The sequence below is a fragment of the Onychostruthus taczanowskii genome, unplaced genomic scaffold (genome assembly GCF_017590055.1).
Source record: "Onychostruthus taczanowskii isolate IOZ18803 unplaced genomic scaffold, ASM1759005v1 scaffold8, whole genome shotgun sequence".
Lineage (NCBI taxonomy): Eukaryota > Metazoa > Chordata > Aves > Passeriformes > Passeridae > Onychostruthus > Onychostruthus taczanowskii.
In genome coordinates, this window is record NW_024505892.1 from 12,943,825 (window position 1) to 12,968,872 (window position 25,048).

General features: G+C 38.4%; 1 protein-coding gene across 1 annotated transcript in view; it reads right to left on the reverse strand.

Annotated features, from left to right (window-relative positions):
• The window catches only part of NOX3 (NADPH oxidase 3), a 39,088-nt gene that overhangs the window by 3,292 nt on the left and 10,748 nt on the right, over window positions 1–25,048 (reverse strand). Inside the window, exons 5-11 of the mRNA XM_041423888.1 lie at window positions 24,076–24,221; window positions 20,857–21,038; window positions 17,990–18,119; window positions 14,751–14,843; window positions 13,442–13,695; window positions 9,814–9,976; window positions 2,552–2,698 (exon numbers count right to left, since the gene is read on the reverse strand). Of these exons, the coding sequence (XP_041279822.1) occupies window positions 2,552–2,698; window positions 9,814–9,976; window positions 13,442–13,695; window positions 14,751–14,843; window positions 17,990–18,119; window positions 20,857–21,038; window positions 24,076–24,221 (1,115 nt within the window). The remainder of the gene's footprint in view (window positions 1–2,551; window positions 2,699–9,813; window positions 9,977–13,441; window positions 13,696–14,750; window positions 14,844–17,989; window positions 18,120–20,856; window positions 21,039–24,075; window positions 24,222–25,048) is intronic.

Below are 25,048 nucleotides of genomic sequence, written 5' to 3' on the forward strand. Positions count from 1 at the left end.
GTCTCTTCCATCCCTTACTATTCTGTGACTCTGTGTAAAACCCTCAATATTTTGAATTTTCTCCTCAGGTAGAGGCAGGTGCAGAAAGTGGATCACCTCAGGTAAAGCACTGAACCAAGTGAGCTTCTCAGCTCCCAGGTGCCAGGAAAAAAAATCCTTATTTTCATGGGCATTTACTGTCCTTCAGCTCCTGTACTGCACCCATTACTGTGCTATCTGGGTACTTCCCAGGTGCATTTAAAAACAAAAACCACAGTCACTCCTAACTGTACTGATCTTGTGTAGGAGTAATATGCTTGTTTCCACTACAGACTATCATCACTGCTGTCACTATCAAGAAATTAACAGAGGAAAGTAAGTTTATAATGGACTTTGCATTTAGTCCAGGCTCTAGCATGAACTAAGTATCATAATCATCTTTTGCAGAAGTGGTTGTTGAAATTTAGATCCATTTCATAGGAATGCTATATATTTCTTCTTCTAATGAGCCTTCCATGTTCCTTACCAACACAATTATTCTTGTCAAGCAAAGTTGTCACAAGAGGTCATGTTTCTGAAAGCTTCTTCTTGTTAGTTTGAGCCACTGTCATGAAGGATTTGGAATAGTCTAAGAAAGAACTTAAAGTGTTTGGTAAGAGTGGGAGGTAAAAAATTGTGGAATTTTTGAATTGCTTGTGGCAAAATTGTCCCATTGAGAAGATGAGCTGTTCTCATCAATGTTCTCATTAAATGGAAGTTTCCCAGGAGTTTTGATATTAGCCTTTGCAATAGCTCAGAGTGCTAAGGTTGCCTAGGAGTCCCAGGGGTATTGCAGGGAGCTTGGCCAAGCAGAGGCAGACCATGTGCCTTACCTGCTTGACCATCTGTGGACAACATGGAATCTGCAAAGAGCTCAAAGCATTGAGCAAACCTGTCTGAGGAGCAGACATGTGTCAGTGAAGGAGGGTGTACTAGAAGGTTTAAAATGCCCATCCTCCTTGGGTTCAACTTCACTTGACTATTGCTTATCTATATGGTGAGACAGAGAGAGAACATTGAGAATATTGTTTTGGTTTTTGCTAGGGGAGAAGTAAAATATCATTTAAATATTACTAGTGCAGAAGCTCAAATTTTGAGGAATGATGAACAGGAATTTACTGAAAATAAAGGCCTATAAGATTAGGGGGCTTTTTGTGTATCTGAAGAAGATGATGTTACTGAGCACAGTGCCCAGGTCAGAGTGGGAGAAATAGACACTTAAGAACCTTCCTCTGACAGGAATCAAGAGAGATTATGGGGTTGAAGAGAGGAAGAAGTCCCTTCAGAAAGGTGCAGGGCACTCGAGTGAAGAGAGACAAACGCCCGCCATTGTCAAGAACCATTGTCACCCTACCTGACTTCTGGCCTGATGTTTGCCCAAGAGGGAAGTGAGGTGATAGTTGAAAGATGAGGGCAGCTTTGTGGTTTTTAGGTTCCCCAATAGCTTCTTTAACAGTAGATTTTAGGTAATAGCCTGTGATTTTGCTAATGCAGAGCAGTAGTTTCTATAACTGCCATAACTTCACAATGGGAGTAGATTTTTCTGAATACAGCTATATGCACATACCTCATTACTTGACAGAAACTCTGAGGAAAGCAGAAAGAAACAATGAAACAATGGGGGGTTTGTTTCAGCAGAGGCAGAAAAGGAAAAGCTCTATGCAATCTGTATTTTTTGCATCTCTACTAGGCAGTCCTTCATTCAACAGAGGCAGCAGGAAATAAAACGGTAGAGCAAAGACTTCCCTGTTAGAGTTTTTCTGGCAGGTGCCTGACTTATCACTGCATGATCTGAGTGATCCATTAAAAAGGGAAGAGAGAGAGAGAGAGAGAGAGAGAGAGAGAGAAAATCAACACATTTGTGTTTAGGTAAAGACTAAAGAGGTTGAATAATATTGACCCAGTCTAAGGATTAAGTGCTTGAGGTGGTATGATCCAGTGAAATTATGAGATGGCAAATTGAAAGTCAATCAGAGAAAATGTCTTTTTGAACAACGTGAATTAGACCATGAAGTTGGTTGCCAAAATTTTCTAAGTGCAGTACTTTCCAAAAATGCATTGTATATATATATACAATATATATATGTATATGTATATATATTTATGTATATATAGATATATTAACTGCTACAACAGAAGTTGTATTAAATAATAAGAGTAAATGAAGCCTACATTTTTTAGACAGTCCTCAACATTTCAGCACAAAAATGACAGAATCTAATGAAAGACTGTTCCTAAGACATAGACAAAATATCCCTTTATGAGCTCCTGAAAGCTCTATGCACTTTTCTGTGAGACACCTGGTAACTATCTTTGCCCAAGACAAGATGCAAGATTGGAGGAATCTCTGGCTTGATTTCTCCATTCCTGTTTTCCTAAATGTGAGATGTAACAGACATCTTAGGATCTTTATATTTACAGTTCTTTGTCTCTCTGCTTCATCCATCATTTATTCAGCTGTTCCTGTTCTACATGTTACCATACTGGAAAAGCAAGGTACATTTACTCTGGCTTCTAACAGTTTCATTATTACCTGACTTTCATCCCAGCCAGTAAGAAATATATGATAGCTTAGAAAATCATTTTTCCATTTTTCAGCCATTTTTGTTTCCAAATGGAACAGAAGATCAGCAAACCATTCAAATGCTGATGGGTCTCGACAAATCCAGTAAAAATAAACCTGCCAAATAAATAAAGAGATTTAACAAGAAGCAAACTTTCAATAAAACTTCATAATTACTGGCTCAACTCATTAACCATGTAGTGTGTGATTCTTCTCCACACTAAATTTATATAAATATAATTGAACATTATTTTGACATTTTAAACTTTTGATTGTCAGCTTAAATAATGAGTGAATATATTAATGTGCTAGTGAAAGTAGGAAATGGTCAAGCTTCCCATATAGCCTTGCCAGTGCATCTCTGCTTTAACTTGTAATACCTAGTCCTTTATTTCTTGCAAATGATTTGATGATTATTTGAAATTTTGGATTCATTTAATTTCAGTTTTATTCAGCATTGAAGCAAGGAGTTCCTTGTTTCTCAAGTCGTTATGTCATAGGGTAACTCTTCATGTGCCAAAAGGTACTTATGTTCTTCAAGTCATATGCCGTGTATAAAACAGGTGAGAAATAGTCCCTATTCCTTTTTAAAAAATGTGTTTCATGTTTAATTTGAAACTTCTATTTCCTAGAGAAACCTGAAACTAAATTTACAATTGCGAAAGGGGTAAAATGAACTGTTATCCCATGATCAGTTTTTTATTGTTTGAAACCTTCCATTCTATCAAAAATTGACACAATTTCTCTCATACAGATTTCACTAGTTTCACTTTTTATCTTTTTGGTTTGTTGTCTATGGGGTTGGAGAGCCTGTTATTGAAGTTTCATTCTACAGGTAGAAATTAGAGGATGTGATCAAGTCATCCTGTAATTGTGTCTATGGCAAACCAAATCTTCCTGGGATCACTGCCACTGAGAGGCACCCTGCAATCATTTCTATGGCTTATTTTTCCTACTCTGTTGTAGTAAATCAAAAACATAGCAGAGTTTGTTGGGTTTTTGGTTTTTTTTTTTAAACAAAGAAGCTAATTTATTAATATCTTGGCATAAGGTAATGCTTGCATGTGAAAAAAATCTTTCAAACAAGACTGTTAGTCATTGTCCATATGATGATGAGTTTCTATTTCAAGAGTCCTTACTCTGGCATCTTCAGCTGGAGCAGTGGGAGTCCACAAGAACCTTTTTCTGCCCAGTTTTTGTAGCCAGCTGGCTACAAGGATCATTGTGACCACTCCTGCATGTGCATGATCTATTGTGATCTGTTGTCTTAACTGCATATAAAGCAGTCTTCTAACTAATGAGCTATTTCTAGAAGGCTGTCCTATATGACCACCTCTGTAGGACTGGTTTCTGGTGACCATTTGCAAATGTCTTGTCTGTGTACAAGTTAATAAAGTTTGCAACAGGAACTGCCTTAGAACTGATGAAATTCCCTTGTCAGGATCTTATCAGTGCACTGAAACTCAGTCACTCCTAGGCCCATCAGGAATTACCTTAGGGAGTCTTCAGCACCATCATGATTTCCCAGTTGGAAATCTCCTGTAGCAATGCTATGTAGAGGACTGGGACCAGTCCATCCCCTGGTTTCAGCTCAGTGCCTCATATGAAGCCAATACAGACGTGGAGACAAATCAACTGTGAGTTCCTGTACTACCCAGAGGATGAATGTCTGAAATTCCCAGGCTGTCTGTCCAGGAACTACCCTGGTGGCAGTCTGAAGCACAATTACAAGATAAATCTGATTGCAATTCTTATTACTCAAATTCTGTAGCTCTTGCCACACACTCTACCATTATTTTGACCAGATGGTGCCAAACCTCAAATGGACCTCTGCAGGCTGTGTATTTTCATAATTTATCCAAAGAAGAAATACACAAACATGGAGGAAGTCTAAAAAGACACAGTTTCAGATGTGAAAGGAACAGCAGGAAGGACAATGTATAAGTTTATAAAGCCTGAATGACTGGAACTTATTTTATTGTGACTGTGATGTTTATTTTGTTGCAAAATCCTTCAGCTTTCTCTAACCCATCTCCTTCTCTGCTCACCAGCCCCTCTGTCTTTTATTGTACTGCAATATCAAAAGTGATCTGGAAGGTATGTTCCCAAGGCAATCATTAAGTCTTTTCCACAGGATCAATGAGGTAAAAATGTGTATTGGACACTTCTGAAATGAAAAACCAGAGAAAGAAACCAGAAAGCTATAAAGAGATTTCCCAAAGATTTAATATACTAGGTTGTCAGACTTCTGGTAAGGTGGTGGGAGAAAAATGTGGTAATACCATGCTTCAGTGGAGATTTGGTGAAAGACACTAACAGTAATTTGAGATGTTTCCTAGATCTGAGTGTACTGTAAGAGACCATCTGTGGTTTATGTAAGAAATATAAATGATGTATGATCCCAGAAACAGAGATAAGGCATTCAGGGTTAAGTAGGGTATTTTTACAGCCCAAGAATAAGACTGTCTGTGGAACTTTAGTGCTAACCATCTTGGCTGTTTGCTTTTTCTCCTTCTGTTTCAATATTTTGCCTTAAATATGACCTTATTGCTACTCTATGGAGGGGAATTGCTGCTGATTTACCCTGGCATAGGTTATGAGGAAAAAGCAAGCCCACTGATGTTATAGAATTTCATATTAGTGGCCAACAACATCATTATTTTAAATTACCAAAACTAGGTAAGGTTTATAGCCTTAACTTGTAAGTAGCTTTTTTGTGTCTGAGTCCTAAAGTCCCCACTTGTTCTATATACTCAGCACCTCGAAAATCAGCCCACTGAGTGCTGTCAGTCTGTGTCACACCATAGCTGTTGATTTGTAGTGAGAAATTTCTTCCCCCAGACTCTACTTGATCATCTTATTTCTCAAGTTTTTTCAGCAGTTCATTTTATGGAAATGTATATTTAGTACATATGTGTGGAGAGGAGATATTGTGTGTTTCTAAATTAGTAAAGAAATGCTCATGGGGTAGCAGCTGAGAGCATGTGGGCAGGACTGGGAGATAAGCACATTCAGGGAAGGAGGAAGACAAGCTAGCCAATGAGTTGAGACAATGCAGTCTTCAAACTGGGGAACTGGTTTTCAGAACATCAGACTATGCATCTTGAAGGAATGCTTTTAGCTGTTTGCAGGCCTGGCTGTCACAGGAACAGCCAGTCCAACTGATTGGAACAAGCCACCTCTGGCACGCTCCTCTAAGGAAAGGATGCAGCTTTCTGAAGCTGCAAAAATTCCTTAAGCTCATCCCACGGCACCCATCACATTGCCTCTGATTTTCACGTTAAGAGGTGGCAGGCATTTGGTGATGAAGAAAGACTGTCATTATTAGAAGAAGTATTTTTGGCTGCGATTATAATCTTAGAAAGAAAAGAGATAGCGAAGAATTATGGCCTATGGATAAAAGGAATTAGTTTTCCTTAGATCAAAGAGGACTTCTAGTCTAATATGTTAAAATAAATGGTGTTTACAAAGAAGTCTTCCTTTCTTTACACTGGCTGCCCATAGCACAGCACAACATATTACATATATAATTAAAATACAATAAATGCACAAAAAATTAATCCTTATTAAAACAGTAGAATAAAGTAGCTCCAGTGCATTTATATAATTAAAAATTATTTTGAATCCTTTTTTTTCTTGTAAGCCTCATACTATTAACTGACTGCAATTATTTAGGACCCTTAAAAATCTGGTTTAGATTTATGTTTCATTAGTCTCCACCCACCATACTGCCATCAATTGCATTTTTCAGCTTGATGGCTTGCTCAAGTAAACTGTCTTAAATTTTCCAAGTGCTCTTTTTGCAAATTGAGTTAGATGCAGTATTGCTATTAATCAGATGAAAGCAGGGGTTTGAATAGTTGCTTATTTCTGTAATGCTCTTGCAATTCATGGATATTTATCCTTCAGTTTCCCACATCCTGTATTTTGTACAACAGACAAGAGCAAGAGCTGTGTTACCTCTTTCCTGTAAGGTGAAAGAATACTCTTTGTAAATCAGCTTCCGTCATGAGGAAAGTCATTAATAATTATCTGTTGATGAGCATCCATCTGTTTCTCCCTGCTCCCTGAGGGCAGAGTTGAAGCTTCAGCTCTGGGCAAAGCAAGCTTTTCACTAAAGGGCTGTCCAAGGAGGACACCCCTCTTCCCTGACTCTGGCTGCTCTCTCCTGGGCATGAATATCCCTGCAAAACCTCTTACACCTGCAGGTGGGCACCTCCCTGCAAGCCTCCAGTCCTTCATGCTCTTCGGTATACTCCATTACCTGTGGTCTGTAGCATACAAAAACAAACAAACAAACAAAAAAACCCCAAACCCAACAAAAAAAAAAAACCAGAGGTCATGCAGGAAATGGAGGTTTGGCAGCCTACAGGAGGCACTGACAGGGTGGCAGCAAACAGCCTTTCCCATAAATGCATGGCAATATAAAAATCATAATCCTAAATTTAAAGCAAAAAGCTTAAACTATTATCAAAAAAGATCAGAAACATGGTTACATTTGACAGAAGAAAGAACCTAGGTTTTTAGGTCTTCAAGACAAGATATTTGCATGGGACTGGAGACTGGGGCAGATATTTTCCTCAGGTGTGGAAGACAGTCCCAAAGCAAATGGAAAAGACTGATTGTGCTTTCCTCTCAGTATGTAGCAGAACTGCCACAACATGCTATGGTTGTCTAAGGTATACATGGATTCAAAAAACAATTAGACCACTTCATGGAAGAAAAAGCCACAAAGTGATATTAAAGACAGAAGTACAGCTCTTGTGTCAAGGGGATTGCTGAGATATGAGTCGCTCAGTGGTGAGAAAGTGTCCTGTAAAAACCAATCACCGTCTGATTTTTCTGGTCTGTATACTTTTCTCTAGGTGTTCCTGAAGAGCCACCATTGGAGATAGGAAATGGAGCTAGATGGATATTTGGTGGTACTCAGTAGGACCTTTCTTATGTCTTTTGTAGGGAAGAGAAAGTGGATATTTGCTAACACTAGAATCTGATGGATCACTACAATTTTATCAATTTCAGTAGCAATTGATCTGAAAAATGAGACCACTAATATGAAAAAAAAAATCGTATTTTGCATAACTAAAGCCAGTAGAAACTTTCCAGCCATTCCTAGTAGTACATGCAAAAATGATGGGGAAACGAGGGCTCTAAGGATATTTAATTGTGAAGAATCAATTAGATAAATATATACTCCTTTTGATTTGTTGGCTTTTTTAAATTATACAGCTGCAGACATTATGGAAACTATGAGTATTTATATCTCAACCATATGTGGGCAACACTAAGAAATATTAGTTCAATAACTGTAATGATAGCTGTACTCAAATCAAAACGAACTTGTTAAAAAAAAGAAAAACCTCTTATTTATTTCCTTAATAGACATTTCTATGGTACTCATCATGGCTAAAAGAGAGTGCTGAATACTTTGAGGAAGATTAAATTATTCGTAATTATACCACAAGTGGAAGCTTTTAACCAATGGAAAAAAAAAAGTGGAGCTACCCTGAGATTAATCGCTCTCACTGAAATGACTGCTAAATTTTTCTAAGTAATGCTGTGAACTTCCCCATGACCTTTCATCCACACTTGCAAAATATTTTACAAGCACTGATGAAATTAAGCCTCATAACACCTGTGAAAAATAAACATCGCTATTCCCACTGCACCAAAAAGGAAGCCAAGATACAAAGAAAAGACAAGTAGAAATCCTGATAATTTTGTATTTCACAGGAATTCAGAAAAACTATAGAAAACTATAGAAAAAAAGTTTTCCATAGCAGAAAACTGTGGCAGAATGCACGATGCATTTATCTTTGCAGGCACACTTAGCCGAAATTCTCCCTAATTCTCCAATGAATGAACACCCTCAAGTACTCTATTGATGCATAGTTAAATTCTGTTCTTTTCCCCTTAAGACAGCAGCAGTGACAATAATAACAACAATACTTTTACTTGTATACATGCAAAATATACATAATCTACATATATAAAGTTTGTATGCATATGCGTAGCTCTCCTTCCAGTGAAAAAGATCATCCTGGTACAATCGCAGTGTTTGCAAATACACTTCTTTTCTCAAATAGTGTGTATTTCCATTTTTATTTCCCTCCCTTCTCAGTGCTTTTTCTGCCTCAAAGATCCCCCCTGGCAATTTGAACCTGTCCTTAAGTCCTCAGTTACTAAAAATCCCAGATGCTTTTTCAGTGGCAGCTCATCATTAAGATGCCAGTTTTAACACTCTCTCATTTAAAAAGATCAGCCCCTTGGTCCTGTAATCAGCTCCATATATATTGACCCTTTCAGAGATCTGTCCCTTCCAATGCAATTTCAACATTTGTCCTTAAATGTGAAATGTTGAACAGTTCCTGATTCAGCTTTTAAACTGGAAAATGGCCTAAAAGCTGTAAGGTCTGCCATGATGGATGTGGAAGAGAATGTTTAATGCTGATTTTTTTTTTCCATGCTACCTTCTTGCCCTCACCCCACTTCACCTCTTATCTCTTCTTCACCTATAGTCCCCAGTGCAGCCTCACATGCCATTAGCAGAAGGTATATAACAGAAAATTAAGAGTATGTTAATTAATTTTGTGCCATCTTTGCCTTATAGATCTGAACATATTTTTTCAACAAAATAATTAAAGTGGTTCGAGAGAGTAATATGCATCTTGATATATGCATCTCATCCGGAGCTTAAATGCCTTTTATATTCCTTCTGTGCTGGTTAATATCCCAACTTTGCAATGTGAGAAAAGCAGCAAATGGTTGCTGCATGCAGCCTTCTGGACCAGGACGTGCTGCTGAAGGACCCTCATGAAACTTGCACCTGGACAAAGAGCAAGTGTTGCCCTTCACTTCTGATTGAGATGACATTGCAGGATTTATTTCTCATAAAAAAAGAGGCTAAGTTTCTCTTGTAGCTCCCTAATCATCTGTCTAGCTATGAAAAACATTCCACAGTTATCTCCATTTTGCTATTGAAAATCTGATCCTTCAAATTTTACTAAAAACTTCGCAGTTTGGGCTACCTTCTTTCTTGGGGAGTGATGGTGAGCTCAGGAGAATTCACCCCACAACAGTTCCTAAGGCAACTGGAAAGGGAGTGGCTGCTTCTCAGAGCAAGTTAAAGAGGGTCACTCAAGTGAGCCTCTAGCTTTGAATTGCTTCTCTCCCCTGGCTAAGTAGGCTCACTTGTGGAACTTTTTAATGAAGCAATAAACTTTTCCACCTACCTTCTGCAGTGCCAGCACTGTGTTAGGGTTGCAGCATTTGTACCAAATGGATTTTAAAATAGAGGCAAATGGTGTGACTCCAATTCCTGCTGCAATGCACACACTGACTCGGTAGTGGAAGATGTCTGTGGTTGCAGATCCATATGGTCCATCCACAGCCAGTCTACAGCAAAAAAACATTTAGTCAGGAGTCAACAATTTATAAAGTGACAGAAAGGTTAACATTTGTTGGGCTACACATTGTCAAAACTGAGTTTCTGTTAAAATAAAAGAGAAAATACATGTCTAAGGCAGCACATAAATTGCCCATACAAATACATTTAATTTTCAGTGAGTGCCATTTAATAGCAAAGCAACTGTCTTTTCTGAAATGAGAGAACAAGAGCACCCATGTGGATTTGGGGCCTGGCCATCTATTTAAGCATGCAATTGCAATTTTCTGGCTTTCTAAAATGTGATTAGTCATATAATTACATGTCCAAATTTAGCTGTGGAATTTGCATATTTAATTATGAATTACTGAAAAGCATCCTGTTTTAGAGCTTTATTTGTTATATTGTACACATCAAAGTAAAGAGGAACAGATTATATTAATCATTTTTAGAAGTTCTGCATTTGAGTTAAAGTAATAAAAGAGAAGGCAAGAAAAAGGTCATCATATGCAAGGGAACTACTATTTTCTCAGCTCTTTCTGAAAAAGCAGAATACATTTCAGGAATACATTTTTGGCATAATACTGTACTTAGTATCTGATGTAAAGGCAAAAATGTGTAAGGAGACATGTTTGTTGATATTACTGCCTCCTGTAATCAATGTTGTTGATGCCAAGAAATTAATTTTGGTCAAAATTAGAGATGAAAAAGATTGTTGAATAATCAGATTCATTCCTTTAGTTACATGAAATGTAAATACACACAGTACTTTGGAGTGCTCTTTCCAGCTCTGTCTTTGTACAACATACATGCTGGGAAGACGGTTTCACCAACACCTAGTCCTCAGGAAAAAAAAAAGGGTTTTCCTTCCTTTTACATTTTCTGGGGTTTTGTGCTCTTTACTGCATTAATTATCCTTAAAATTTATCCTTAAATAGTACAAACAAATAGGCACACATAATTAAAATGAAGTGTTTTAACAGGAAGAGAAAGGGGAATCCCCAAGCAATGCTGCACACAAATATAGGGACACAATGTATCTCAAATCCCTTTATTACTTTTTAAAAAGTCTTAACAAACATTTGCCATTTTATTTCAATGTGCAAAATGCCCTGCAAGTGCAGTAGCAAACAAAACAGCTACTCTGGCATAATTGCTAGAAATCTGACCTAAAGATTTTTTTTTTTTTAATATGTACAATTATTTAGATTATTACCCAGCCCAGTATTTTTGAGCACTCAAAAATTCCTGTAAAATATGGTTAATTGATGGTATATAACTATAGTGCCTAAGAGCAGCTTTCAGATAAGCTTTCTATGTAGTTCAATGTGAGGCTGGAAGCAATTCTCATTGTTGTCAGTAGATTGAGAAAAAATTGATCTGGAAGAATTTCAAGGATTCTCTAGTCTGTTGCTGTTCTATAAGACAAGTTCAATTATTTCAGAATCATCCCTCGAAGAGATTTGTCTTGTCAGTCTGCTCCTAAATCCTCAGGTGACAGAGATCCCATCATTGGTTTGAACGCTTTACTCAGCCATAGCTATACAGCTGAGCCAAATACAAAAACTCAGAAAAGCAGGGAGGAGAAAGAGGAGAAGGAGAAACTGAGCTATGCAACTCATTCATTTGATCTAGATAGAGTGGATGAAGGTAGGAAGAGAGTAAACAAAGTGCCAAAAAAAATTTACATTTACATTTGGTGAAGAGATGTAGAAAATAGGGCCATGGAATTTCTTGCTGTGGTTTGGATGGTCCATATTCTTCCTATCCATTTCATTAGAAAAGAAATTAGATATATGGGGAAATATTTAATTTTGAAAAAGTATCATTAACAGATTCTGTGATTATTTTTAGAATCTGAGCATTTGCTGATGATTGTGTAGTACTCCTGACTGTGAGAGCAGTTAGATTTTGGGGCAATGTATTAAACCAGCAATTAAGTCAGCCAAAATCCTAAAGAGACATAACATAGAACTTAATTATTTTCACATTAATAATCTGTTCTATGGTTTTAGCTCCCAAAATTTGTCAGAAATCACAACTGTCTTTGCTACCTATATATATGTATGAACATATTATTTTAATCCTCTTTAAGTAATTAAAAACACACACATTTTATTCTTAACCCTACCTTATTATTCAGTTGGTATATCTTCTGTCTTCTGCATAGTTTCTGCTATGTGGTTTTTTTTTTTAATATAGTCACCAATTTGGTGTATAACTTTAGATATTGAAACTGTGAAAAAGACATGTTTTTTGCTTTATTGCTAGTTTAACTATTGAAATATTAAAAATAATATTGCAAGAAAGAAACTGATGGATGTCATTAGGCACCCTAATGAGATTAAAAAGAGGAGTGTTTGTATATGACAGTAGTGTTAATTTCAACCCTGCACTGTGGCAAGAAACATTTGATAACTTTTTTTCTCTGCCTCATTTTTTACACTTGCTGTCAATCACTTTGAACAATTTTTGCTCCAGTTCTGCTGAAGTGGCATACTTCTCATTCCATTTGACTTTAACAAGAATATCAGTTAACAAGAGGTACTGATTTCATTTCTAATTCTTGTTAACTGATACAATGCAAGGACTGGACCAGATTTTCCTGTCTGCACCCAACCTCTAATAAAACTCTGCAGCTCAGTGGTGTCTATGAGCTTTCCAGGGGGAAATCAGTCCCTGCAGACCCAGGCCCTACACACTCCACTAGAATTTAAATGATCCTGTGCTGGGCTCTTTGCTGAAAGTCTTCCTATTCCTGCAAGCAGTACAGAAGTAGAGCTACGTGGTTTGAATCCATTCAGTATAGAGCCAGGTTCTTGGCTGGAGTAAGTCAGGATGGCTCCTTTGACTTCAGAGGATCCCTACCTAACTGGGAACAACAGAGAAATAACTTTTTGCTTGTATTAAGATGCCAAAAATACACAATTTGAACACAAATAACCTTTATAAAGTGGAGCAGGGTTTAGAAAATAGAGACGAGGTCAAAGGAGATTGTTGGAAAGAAGTAAGATTTAGGCAGATGTTTCAGGGACCACAAAATATCTAAACAACTGAAAGGGAAAAACTGGAATTTTGGATATTAAGTGATGGGTACCATCAGAGCATAAGAATAGAGGCACAAATCTAGCAGATATCTTCCAGAGTCATTTATCAAACAACCATCTTCCAAAATAGGTATCTTTAGGTGTAGATATAGGTGTTAGAGAACCAGATGGCAACAACAGAGATAAGGATATTGATATGGACTTTAAATCTTGGATTAGTCATCACATTCTCTTGGCTGCTTCTGGCCCCATAGTTCATGGCTATTTGTCTGTGGTGGTTTTTAGCATAATGTTGTATTTATGAATCCAGAATTACAATCTAATAATGTATCATAAAAAACACATGCAAAATTAATTAAAGTTAAAATGTTAACATTTCTTTTAAAACATAGAAACAACATTTTAAAATATACAGTCTCTTATTCAAACCTTGGTAACATCCACAATTCCTTCAGAGCTTTTTCCTCTGCTCCAAAGGCCTTGAAAAGGGCTGCAGTCCAATCCCCGATGAGCCGTATGTGGACACTGAAGTAGTCCTCCTCGGGAGCTGAGGTGAGGGTGAAAGGGTGCCACTCCAGCTGTGACACTGATGGGCACTGTAGAAATATATATTGGCCAGCTCCCATTTTAAAGCCATGTTTCTTCATGTGGAGCTCAAGGACTCCAGAGGAATGTGTCACCACCTAAGGAATGATAAAGGGACAAATTTTATTTTTCATTCAGAAGGGTAAATGTTTGTTTTCATTAGGTCACAAATATCCTAACCTGCATGTTGCAGTGTTGTTGCCCAATGGCTTGAGAGCATGTACAGTATGTATTGTGGGACAGCTTCACTTCTGAGTGCAAGATGCAGAGGAAAGGCTGAAACAATTCAACAATTTGTCAATTTTCTTGGTATGACCTCTGCAAAAGTATTTCTTAATTGATTAGAATAATTCCTTAATTCCTAGTTTTGCTGTCATGTAACACTGCTAACTCTGTGGGATTACAAAGAAAAAGGCACAGTGAGCTCAATTCTAATACACTTTTATAAAGAGGTAATCTCAGTCAAGCCGCAGTTTTGTATGTCACCTGTTATATTCTGAGATCCTCAGATCTCAGCCACTCTGTGAAATCAGCAGCAAGACTTATCTTGTTCCCCTCACACAAGGTACTCCTGATCCCTGCCTTGATACACGTGGACTCAGCTGCTTCAGTAGCAACATCCTCAATCTGTTCTGGTGTGATTTAAATAGCCCCTTGGCACACAGCTGGGGGAAATTGTTACAGTGGTATTAGTGGAGATTTGACTATATATACTAACTGATCACATAACCCTTTATCTCCTTGGAAGACTCCAGATTTCAAAGTAAAAACTGTGTGCTGCTACTGAAGTCAAGGTAGTCCCTGGCATTAACTGCAGTGGAACATGATTTTAGTTCATTGAAAAGGGAGACCACCAACAGATGTTTGTGTTATGGTGGTGTGAGTTCTGGTACTTCATTAATCAAGCTTGGTCCCATATGGAATATTCTTATGGATTTGCTATTGGAATAAATGCAAAATGTAAAATCAATACTTGGCTGAAAACATGGTAATGATTGAAAAGTTGCTGAAGCTAGGAGTGAAAAATGAGGTCCCTAATATAGAGAGGTTACCTAAAAACAATAAAAAACAATAGAGAGGTTACCTAAAAACAATAAAAAACAATTGACATAATGGGGTTTTTTTTTGCAGATATGTGAGCTGTGTTACATACCTTAGTAATTATGACTTCCTGTCGAAATCTCCAAAACCTAACAATTCTTTCACAGATGTACAACACCATAGGACTTAAAACCCACTTCCAAGCCTGTAGAAAATTCCATATTAAAAAGCAATGTTTATTTGAATGTCTACAAAAATACTTTGCTTTTCTGGTTTAAATCAGCAGGTAGCCTAAAATTAAATAACTTGTTTTTCTGTGATTTTTGGTTTGTCTTTCTGAAGAGAGTATTTGCATTGCTGCTGTAGCTGTTCTGGCTTTCTTGTGGAATAGACATATGGGACTCCCTCACAAACACAGTCCAAAAGCAGTGCTAATATTCATCTGTACTCTGGCCAAGAAGAGTCCCTTAAAATGTTTTCCTATTAAAAGGAAAAGGATTAATCTGTTTAGGTGTTGTTACATACAATTGTCATTGGACCTGAAGCTGTATAGATGCCTACAGTTATACAATATTACCCACAGACTTACCTTTATTTTTTTTTTTTTTGCCCAAAGTCTTAAGTATTTCAAAGCAGGCAGATAGGAGTAGCTGTTATTGTCAGCTGTGAGTTTTCTGATGGTGCATGAGAAAACATTATGTCCCAAATATTCAGTTAGAGAAATGTGATACATTTCCATTTAATCCATTAGTCAACTCTTTATCAATAAATGAGGAGTTTTTTGATCTGGGATACTGAGTTGGTCATACTTTTAGGTATAGCAGATGATTCCTGTGCTTGTTCTTGCTAATCCTATGTACTGATCACTGTAGCAATCAGAGATACCTGGCTATTCAAGTATAGGAGCTGATCATTTCACTGAGTTGCGCTGATAGCTAAGATAATTAGATATAATTGAATCATCATGATTTAAAAAGAATGGCTTTTTTTTCCCCAGGAAGAGATACTGTTTTGTTTCCACTTTCGTTAATTACATGGCTTCTTCTAGCAAACTGAATACTCCACAGTCATGCGGCTTTTAAAATTGCCAAAGAGTAACTTTACTTGCTGAAACATTGACTTTGCTCCACAAGCTGTGTAGCGAGGGTTATAAAGTATCTTTTATGAGAAGCAAGCCATAAAATTATGTGACTTCCTTAGAAAGTGCTAAGAGGATGGAGTGGCAATTTCCCAAGGTTAATTCTTGAAAATTAAATTAAAAAAAAAAAAGGCACAATTTAATAATGGGAAGAAACAAGCATAAGCCAGAAGATTCTCAGCTAAAGCAGAAACTCAACACATCCATTGTCCCTAAATACTACAGGTGTCTCTGCGCAGTGGGTAATCTCATGTCTTGAATACATTTGCATATATCAAGACACAATAATGATGAGATCTGTTTTTCCTCCCTTCCATTTGTGCTACCTGTAAATAAAAGCATGTGACAGGAATGATAAGGTTGCAGGCTACCCTGTGCGAGAGCTCAGCTGGGATTTTAAATGTGCCATCACTCCAGTGCAATGGAGCATTCAATCCAAAATGTCTCTTGGCTGGGTTGGGACAACGGGGCATCCACCACGGGCTCCTAAGCTACACAGCTCCTGGCTGGCTAATCAGGACATCAGTTTCCTTGCCCAAGCAGTGTTTCCTCCTGTAATGAGAATGAACTGAGATAGGGCGGTGATGGCTCAGGTGAGGCTGTGAGGACAAAAGTCCAGATGCCTCAGGTGCAAGGGAAGTGCTCCATCGTCCTCAGTAGGAGCCAGACTGGGCTGCTTCTTACCTACTGAAAGATGGGGCAGGGGAGCAGGTGTGGTGTGACCACGAGAGGGTCTCTGTTGTGATAGCCTTCCCCAGGAGCCATAGCCTGCATGGTGTGCCCTCTGGTCACTTCAGAGTGTCCCAGCCGTGCACAACGCTGTCCCCTCCCTGCTCCACCTGCACCAGCCCCTGCCAGTGCTGCACAAACCTCGCCATGGCTTTTCAGCCTCTGAGTGAATCTGTGCTATCTGTCTGTGGTGTCTAGCAGGTATCACACCATAGCACATTACACATCCAGCAAGGCACTGTTCATATAGATGATCTATATGCCATATGGTATTATCACAATTCATTTAAAGTAATGTGACTTTGCAAGTATGGCCCTGGGTAGGCAGGAAAGTGTGACAAAGTAGGTTTAACACAGAGAAGTGGAAGTTCTTTCCAGTTAGTTTTATGATAATGAATATCAAGGCATGCTGTTGGAAGCAAGCTTGTGTCTGTATTCATGGTGCATAGCCATGTATTGATTTTTATGGTGACATTGTAGCTGAAATTTTTAGAGAGGCATTCATTTTCTCATTAATATGCAGGTTGGATAGTGGCTAACAATAGTTTAGTTTAAGAAAAATCTATGTCAGCCATTAAAAGAGCAACCAGACACTGAATGCTAATTTTTCTCCTTTAGGATTTCCTTTGGTATGTTTTTTTTTTCTTTTTGGAAGAAACAACAGAAACTTGCATATGAGCAACCTAAATCTTGAGCTGAAAATGTTAAATGATTTTGTTTGTATGCAAGACATCTGACATACTGTACAAGTCTGCTACTTAATTACCCCCTGTGGATTTGCAATCTTGTTCTAGCAAAATCACCGTTCCGTGGGACATTTTTCCTTTTGCTTTTCCCTTTCATAATTCATTGTTTCAAATTCTCTCCTTTTTACCTATCTTAAGACATCAAGACTGGACAGTATGAAGTGTGTACCCCAAAGCAAGGACATGATTTTCTCTCTGCCTTATTCTCCCTTGGTATTTAAATTACCCATACTAAAATACTGTTAGCTAAAATAATATTAATTTGCATCCCTAGCTTTACAGGTCTATTGTATTTTCTGTATCTCTACCCTCATACAGTTTTCACTTGGAGGCTATCTTTGTGCAATGAGCACATCAAGGATATTGGTGATACTGAATTATTAAAAAAAATGCATACAACAAATCAGAGAGAGTACAATTTTGTTATTCATACCCTTCAAAGAGAGTGTGTGTTAGTGTTTTCTAACTAAAGGATCTTCCAGAAATAAAAATTGCTGTTAATGACACAAAAATTGTATACAATTCTCTTCACCTGCACATGTTACTTATTTCAGAGGAGTTTGGGCGCACTAGCTTAATGCACAGGGAGAGACCCTGGAACAGGAATGTGAAATGACTCTCTAAACATGATACTACGTGCCAGTCACTGGCATACTCGCTCCAGCCCCCTGCTCCCTAAGATTTAACCTCCCAAGAAAGGACAGTAAGTTAAAAGCAGAAGATGAACATCACTCTTACCACGGGTTTGTTGCCAGAAAACTCTGGCAAAGGGCACTGAGTGGCGTTCTCCCATTCCCAGTAGTGATCTTTACAGTAGGTGACATTGTGAAGCAGCAGACTCTGGGGTGTCTGACCTCGGACAAGCTGACTTAAAACAAAAAGGTTCATCAGTGATATGCTTCTTTTCAAGGTTTCTGTGTTTCTCTAGGTTTTGCCGTAGTAATCAAATGCCAATTCTGAGATAAATGAAAGTTTGAGAACTGGCCATTTCATTTTGAACCTGTTCTGCTCTCATATTCAAGTTATCTTTCCTATAATTTTGCAGTGAATTTTTGACCAAAGGCAAGAAGTGTGCTGTAGTATTGGTGCCTGTCAGTGCAGCTGAAATGGAGAGAGCCCTTGCATAGAAAATGTACATTTTACTGTATGTGGCAAAATTTGATTTTCAAGTTCTTTGGAGTAGGCTCTTTGACCTCCTCTGTATTTGAGCATCTGGTAGTGTTTAGTAAAGTGATAAAATTTAATAGTGACAGACCTTCTCTTTCCTTTACTGCTTTCTAAATGTATTTTTAAAAGCTATGAATAAAGTTGGAGGAGTGTAATTAGATGTTTACTCTCTAAATATACTAAATTCTAGCTTCCTTATTTCTGGGAATGTTAATTATGTGAATTTTAAAAAATATATCAATCCTGACCGTTCATTTTAAATGTGTTCCACCTAGTGTTGATTATGGGCAGAGAAGGAAGATTTTTATGGCGAAACCCTGTTTGTTTCATACAGTTTCTCTGAATTTTCCCTTCCATACTTAGTTTACCTTTGCCGCCTGTTCAGTCAGAAACAAAATAAGTTAGTTCTGAGTGAAATTTGTTCAGCCACCTGGGAAGGGGGAAGAAGCAGAAGGGGGATGAAACCTTGGGGCTTGACTCTTTTTCATTAGCAGGGGTGTTCTGGGGCAGGAGGAAGCTCTGTTGCAGTGCACTCCCAGCCTGGAGCGAGCAGAATGGTATTGACAGGGCTCTTCAGCCAGTGTCCCAGTTCCAGGGCAGTCTCTGGCTGAGTAGTGCTGGTCAACTGGCTACACAGTGGGAGTTTACAAAGCTGGGGGTTTTAAAGAGCTCATTATAGTTGTTTGTATTTAGATTGGAAAAGTTTTGCCAGAGAGGGCAGGGGGCATTTTAATCAGGTCAGGATAAAGTCTATAGCGTTTGCTTGCAGCTCTGCCTCTGTAAAATGGGGATAATTAACTGGGCCAACTTCAGGAACACTCAAAGTCAAACTGGATGTGGCAACTCTCAAACCACAAGGAAAGAGGTGGGGGAAGTAACATAGCACAGACCATTGTGCTGGCCTGTTCCCTTCCTCATGAAGAGGCATCCCTGTACCTCCAGAGAACAGGCACATGCACATGCTGCTGTGGGCTAGGAAGTTCCACTGCCAAAGAATTGTGGTTTGTACATACTTTAGTGGTGGGCATCTGAATGTTTTATGAAATGGACATAAAAAGTGTATTATGATCTGTGATAGGACAGGCTGATACGGTTTTTAGCAACCTGGTCTAGTGGGAGATGTCCCTTCCCATGGCAGGGGAGCTGGAACTAGATGGTCATTAATGTTCTTTCCAACAAATATGATTCTGTGAACAGCAAATGACTGTCCTCAGATCTTAAAAGCTTAACTACAGCTTGTGGCCGTGTGCACACAAGCTAGGCAGCAGGAAAAGATCTATAGAGCAAAGCAATCTTTGCTGAGGGCCCTTCACAGGACATGACTGAGGGCTACCTAGGGCTTAGGAGTAGGTCTGGCTTGGTCCTGTGAATGGATCACTTGTTAGCTCTTGGAACACAGCAATGTGTTTCTGTGAGTGTATTTCCACTCCAAACACTGGGTTGTGCAGCCCAGGGACTGTACCATGGTACGAGCCAAAGTCCAGGGGGTAAGGAAGAGCATGAGATTTACCTCAAAACTGCACTCCCTGAATTAATATGTGAATATAGATTAACATGAATGCTATCACACAGAGATGAGAAAAGGAAGTGGAGGATAGCACACAAGGGAGAAGCAAATGATGCCAGTGGAGCTGGAAACAGAAGATGGAAATGTTTTCAGCTCTATAAGCACCTTGCTGCTCTCACTCTGCATTGGCAGAAGATTTATCAGTTCCTGAGCTTCTCAGGGAAGGTCTCATGTATCTTCTGTCCCTCACTGCAAGAATCAGAGTTCTCTACTAAGAGGACAGACCTTTCTTTTGTGCTGAGGAACAGGGAGAGAAACAGCAAACAGGCAGTCATCTCTGTCCATAAAAGTCATCTGGCTGGGCTAGTCATAAGCCTGACTTGTTTGTTACTGTAGTCATTTAAACCTGGTTTGTAATAAAGTACCTAGAACTACTACACAGTATGTCGGTATGGTGAGGAAATTTGGGGTTCTGGTCCTTGCAGAGAAAGGTCAAAATCACTTTACATTTACGAATGCAGAGGAGAATGGCCACAGAGACACCTACCACAGGGTAGGTGACATGCAGAAAGCTTCTCAAGCTTCTACAAGGTCTCTTAAAAAATGCCTTACAAGAGCTATGAGCGTAAGGTCCATCCCTTACTAATTAGAAACCACAAGGTTTTGATTCCTGATCTGTAATGTCCCCAGTTCCCAAGCATGAAAGTTCATTCATTGATAAGGTGCAGGTTGTAAGATGTGGCTGAATAAACAGAAGGATGCTTTAATTCCTCAGAAAAGTAATGTATTTTAATTTCAGAATGTTTTAATTTTGTAATCTCACCAAAGATCCCAGCAGCTTGTTAGTAGAAAAGCATGGGATTGTAGATTTGGATGGTGTTTAATGTCTAACTGTGTACATATACCCCATGTAGTTTACACAAACACTTACCCCATACCATGCATTATTAAACCAGTGAAGAAAACCACAAAGAGGTGGTGGGTGTACCAGAAAACCTCATAGCATGACCTTCTGATGAGCTCAGTGGATGAAGTCATGATCAGAATTAAAGCCACAGTTATCACAACTCCAGTTATTCCAGCTACTGTGGTTAGTACTTGTCCTGTTGTGTTCTAGAATAAGAATACATTGTTAGTATTAATATATACTGTTGTTATAACTGTTATTTTTGTTACTATTTCTGTTACTTTTATTATTGTTACTGTTTCTGCTATTATACATGAAGCCAAAATCCTCAGCACAGGAACCAAACCAGAACAAGACATGGAGGCAAGGCAATCCTTCATTTTACCACAGAACAGCAATGAAAGTCATCCTTCTGCTCCATTTCTACTCAGGCATATTCCAAACAGATATTTAAATATTTGCTGCCGCTTACTTGTTTCAGAAATTGAAAGGAAGAAATTAGACAGTCTCATTTGCGCTTTGATCAATTTTACTTACTTACACACTTAATGAAAGTGTGTCGCAAATAAAGAAAAATTATTAGAGAAATGAGAAGATTAAACCTAGAAGTCTAATAAAGAAAACAGCACTAGAGACCATCTTATTTTTGTGAAGTGATAATGTGAGGTGCAAAGACACCTGCAACTGTAAAGGTGTGGAACTCTTTTGTGCTTACTTTACTTCAAAGTTTGTGGGGCTGTAGAAGCCCTGAAATGGTACACAAGGATGGCATACTCTCATTTACCTAAAAAATATATTTTGCTTACCTGGTCCTTACATTTATTTAGTTGCTTGGGTTACTTGGGTTTATTTTTAAAAATACATATTTATATTAACATTTTTATACTTGTCAATGAAGAAACATTAATATACTGGGCTGAAACATGTTCCTTCTTGTTCATGACTCACAGATGTCAGCACAGGTCTGGTATATCTGTCTAAACCCACCAAAATAAACTGAATTGAGAATGAAGATGTATTTTGAACACAACTGTCAGATGTTGATTGCAGTTGTAAAGTGCAAATCATGAAGAACAGCAGTAAAAATCTCACACACAAGATGAGAATCAAGCTAAATATGCCATCAGAGTGTAAATGAAGTACCCATTTGGCCTACAAAGCATGTGTATCTGTTTTCCCAGTGCTAATGCACAGGAATGAAGAGCTCAGCACATCTTCTGGATCCTGATTTTGTTCTACAGCTTAATACACTAGGAGAAAAAAACCAACCCTCTATTGTATTTGTAAAATGCACTCATTTGATATGGAAATCCTAGAGGTGATAAAATTGCACAATGCCATTTTTACAGTCACTTTTTACAGTAAAATCATCCTTTCAAATGCTCACACTTGACAGCAAACAGTATATTTTCAAATGGGTACCTGTGAAGAGCATGTTCAGATCCTGTTACATATTAACAGGATTTATCTAGGTGATATTTTGAACATTTCCACTACAGTGGCTAGTTTGGATATTGAGATGAAAAACGGCAAAATGTCAAAGACAGTACATTGCTTCAATGGCAGTAGGACAACACTGAAAAGAAAGCCTGAATTGTTGATCTCAGAACTTTCTTCTCTGAAGTTAGAAACAATCTTTTGTTTGCTTTCCTTCATAATTTATTAATTCTGAGTTTAGCTACTGAGACATAAGTGAGTGATAAAAGACATATAAATATTAGAGGTTAGAGTAAAATCTAGGCTGCAAATTGAAAGGTAATTGTGGAGTGTATGGCTGTGAGAAATCTGAGAAAGAATCTCAAAATATTCTAACCTTCTTCCTCAAGGGTATTTAGGATCTTAATGCTAATTAGAGGCCTACCTCACATTTATATTACTATGGCAATGCTTAGTGGAGAAAAAAAAAATGCTTACTGAATAATGGTAAGTTTCTATTCAGAGCTGGGAGCTTTGTTCTGCTCCAGGGGATCACCTCATGGCCATGCAATGGAAGTGGTCACTGGGTGTACTGAAAGACTGGGAAGCTGAGCCCTTGGCTTGCTGTCCTGTTCTGATAAACCTGACTGCTTTGTCAACAGCAACATGAAGACTTTTGCATTCGTACCACTGACTGCATCAATTTGCTTGATTTTCTTCAAACTTGTTTATTTTGAAAAATGAAAACCCCATGCTATCTAAACTGGAAAGGAAGGAAGGAAAAGCAGGACAAGCACTGTTGGATCCTATCAATGGTTGTCCAGCCATCTTCTCACTTGGGTTCTTGTTTCAGTGGAGCACATCACTGTTCAAAAGAGCACCAATCCATGGTGTTCAGGCAGTCCTTATTTCATGCTGACTGTGTGGGCATTTTCTAAAGAGTAGAATAATATGCATAGGAGTCTCACCAAGGCCATTTCAGCCCTGGCATATGTAACTCTGAAGCAGGATATACAAGGAAACCTCTAGCATAAATGTGATGTGTGGTATAATGGAATACAGGGGGAAAAAGCTGATTAACTTTTGCATGGTTTGCCTGCCTTCTCTGCATGCTCAGCTTTTCTTTATGTTATGAATATTATAAGGGAGAGTTTATGATGATGTTGTGGCTTATCCAAGAAAGTGGGCAGGGGGCACAGTCACTTTTTTCCCCAAAACAAGCAGAACCTTTTATGGGTTGAGGATCCTATATCTCTGCTGGTCTCTGAAGAGCACACAGCAGCTCTAGATTCCCCCTGCACTGCTTCCTGTGTGTAGCAACCCCCTGGATGGTTTCAAAGGTGCTCTTCCCTGAGCAGCCACACTCCACATGTAACAAGGCAGGATCAGCCCCAGATCAGGAAGGTGCTGCACCACCATGGGGAGAAACAAATAGCAAATGAGAAAGAAATACTGTGATGTGCTATTGTTCTTTGGTTATTTTTCTTTCTGAAAAGAAGTTGTGCTTGTTCCATGTATTGATAGTTTAGTTTTGGGGGTTTTTAAAATTCTTTGCAGGTTTATTTAATTGCCTACTCTTCACAACACTCCTTAGCCTCCCCCCACCAGCTGTCTCCTGACAAACTAATTAAAATACTATAGACATTTCTTTGAGCTTAGAAACCTGAAAATTGCAGCTCTGAGTAAGTGTTTTCAGCTGAAATTGAGGTTAACCTTTGGCAGCACCTTCTCGCTCTGGTTAAAAGGCTTTGAAATACAGTTTTACCGGCAATAGAATCCACAGAGGAAACCTTTTTAGATGAGAAAACCTAAAAAGTGACATCTTACTGTTTCATAGGTCCTGATTGGGTTCAAGTAGCTTTCATTTGGGCTCTTGCCAAGACCAGAAAGTTTATTCCGTAACTCGCCAGCTTCTTTTGACTGGCTGGAATGATACCGCTCGATGTTGATGGAGTGGGCAACAATGTGGATGGCTGCAGGAGAGAAAGAGTGGTGTGAAATTACAGGCACACTTGTATGTGCCAGAAGGAACTTCGTTATGCACACTGTGAACTATTTGAAAAGCTCAGGCGTAAATTGAGAGTTTTGCATGGATTAAGCTGACAATAAAAAGAGAATTTTATCAACTGCATGTCTAATATGAAGTGACTGCTTCACGGTAGAGAGGATAGGAACAGCAGCAGGCTCACCTCCCAGGTTTACAGTCAAGTGCCCTGCAGTCTCCAGTGTCATCAAAGGAGGACATCTTGAGAGTTGATATAAAGTGTATGCCTCTGACTTTAAATTGTTCAAAATTAGGTAAACTCATTAAAATTCCTATTTTTAGTTAATGTACTCGGATGTGTTATGGTTTGCCCTTGCTATAAAGGACACTAAGTTGACTGGTTTAGGCATGGACCAGTTTGCAACATACACTAGAGATGCTTTCAAAATCTGTCTCCTATTAACAAATAGCTGTAGCATTACTTTAAGCAAGTGGAGCCTGGAGAAGCCACAAGAACAATGATTTAAAGGGAGAAGAGCAAATCACAGTGTTAGATCTGATTTGTCCAGAGTATCATATATTGCCTCTACTTCTGGCTTGCCCCCAGAAGGTATATGAAATGGTCAGTTTAGCAAAATACCTTAGATTGAAGTAAAAAATCCCCTGTAACTATTTTCTTGGGTGGAAATAGTATAATTTCAAGAGTGGAAAAGGAAGGACTTTGTTTTATTCCTGGCTTGCATAGATAAAGTTGTAATCAAGCTAGGTGCAGAGTTTCATTTTTCAATATGAGAGACTCTCAAATCCATTACATGC